This window comes from Penaeus monodon, chromosome 23 (genome assembly GCF_015228065.2).
Source record: "Penaeus monodon isolate SGIC_2016 chromosome 23, NSTDA_Pmon_1, whole genome shotgun sequence".
Taxonomy (NCBI): Eukaryota; Metazoa; Arthropoda; class Malacostraca; order Decapoda; family Penaeidae; genus Penaeus; species Penaeus monodon.
The window spans coordinates 8881370-8882381 of NC_051408.1; the positions used below are offsets into that span (position 1 = coordinate 8881370).

At 37.5% G+C, this 1012-nt stretch overlaps 1 protein-coding gene across 4 annotated transcripts in view; it reads left to right on the plus strand.

Moving 5' to 3' along the window:
* LOC119587783 (MAM and LDL-receptor class A domain-containing protein 1-like) overlaps positions 1-1012 on the plus strand; it is an 18186-nt gene that overhangs the window by 7584 nt on the left and 9590 nt on the right. For all 4 annotated transcript variants that reach the window (XM_037936478.1, XM_037936476.1, XM_037936477.1 and 1 more), the window contains exons 11-12: positions 346-526; positions 824-904. In XM_037936478.1, the coding sequence (XP_037792406.1) occupies positions 346-526; positions 824-904 (262 nt within the window). The remainder of the gene's footprint in view (positions 1-345; positions 527-823; positions 905-1012) is intronic.

The window sequence follows — 1012 nt, forward strand, 5'->3', positions numbered from 1 at the left end:
TGGTGAAGTGACGGTATAGTGGCGTTGACCTTTTCTTATCAGTCTGTGTCGACTTCACAGATTTACGGTGTACTGTTCGATTAGTATATGATGGCGAAGTTTAGACCACCATAAAATATATGGTGATTTAGAGAAAGGTTTTCTATGAATTATCACGTGGTTATATAGAATAAATTAATGCCTTTCAGAGCGTAAAATGAAATCAGTAATAATGTCAAAATAGGTAATATTACTCTCGTAAAGAAATTGCTAATTACACCCTTAATATCCCCAAATAAACCTCAAACAACGAGCAAATACGAAATACACATTTAAAACTTATAAGCAATATAACTGTCCTTCCAGGAATGATTTCGACATTACCGACTCCTACATTCAGTTCGACTTGAGTTGTTACCAGCAGCAAGCTCGACACACGGTTTCGCTCACTTTCCTGCAAGCCAGTATCACAGCGGAGACCTGCCTGTCCTTCTGGGTTTTTATGTTCACGCGAGTCCAATCTCAAAGCAAAATTGGAGCCCTTAGTGTGAGTTTACGTTCGTTTTCACGTTTTCTTTGGTGGTCCCGTTTTCGTTGGTGGTCCCGTTTTCTTTTGGTGGTCGTTTAGAAAATGGAGGAAGAGGGGAGCTTATTCATTTTTATATGATTTTTTTCACTACTTTAATGGTGGTGGTTTTGCTTTATATAATAGGAACCTAAGGAAAATTCATTTGTTGTGATAGCAGTTATGTGCCATAATCTTTATTTCACAACTGATACATTTGACTTTAATATGTTTACAGGTATAACTATTTTACAACTACACCAAAACTTGTATTTTCAGGTCATACTGATGACTAATGATGGCAACCAGACACTGTGGAGAATGGAAAATGAACAACATTCAGACTGGGTGTATGCACAGGTAAACAGTTTATTACTTTTGACATTGTACCGCACATTAGCCAGCGGAAAATATCGTTCACCGAACAGTCGCCATACAACACAACATACCTTACGGATGATACTTTAC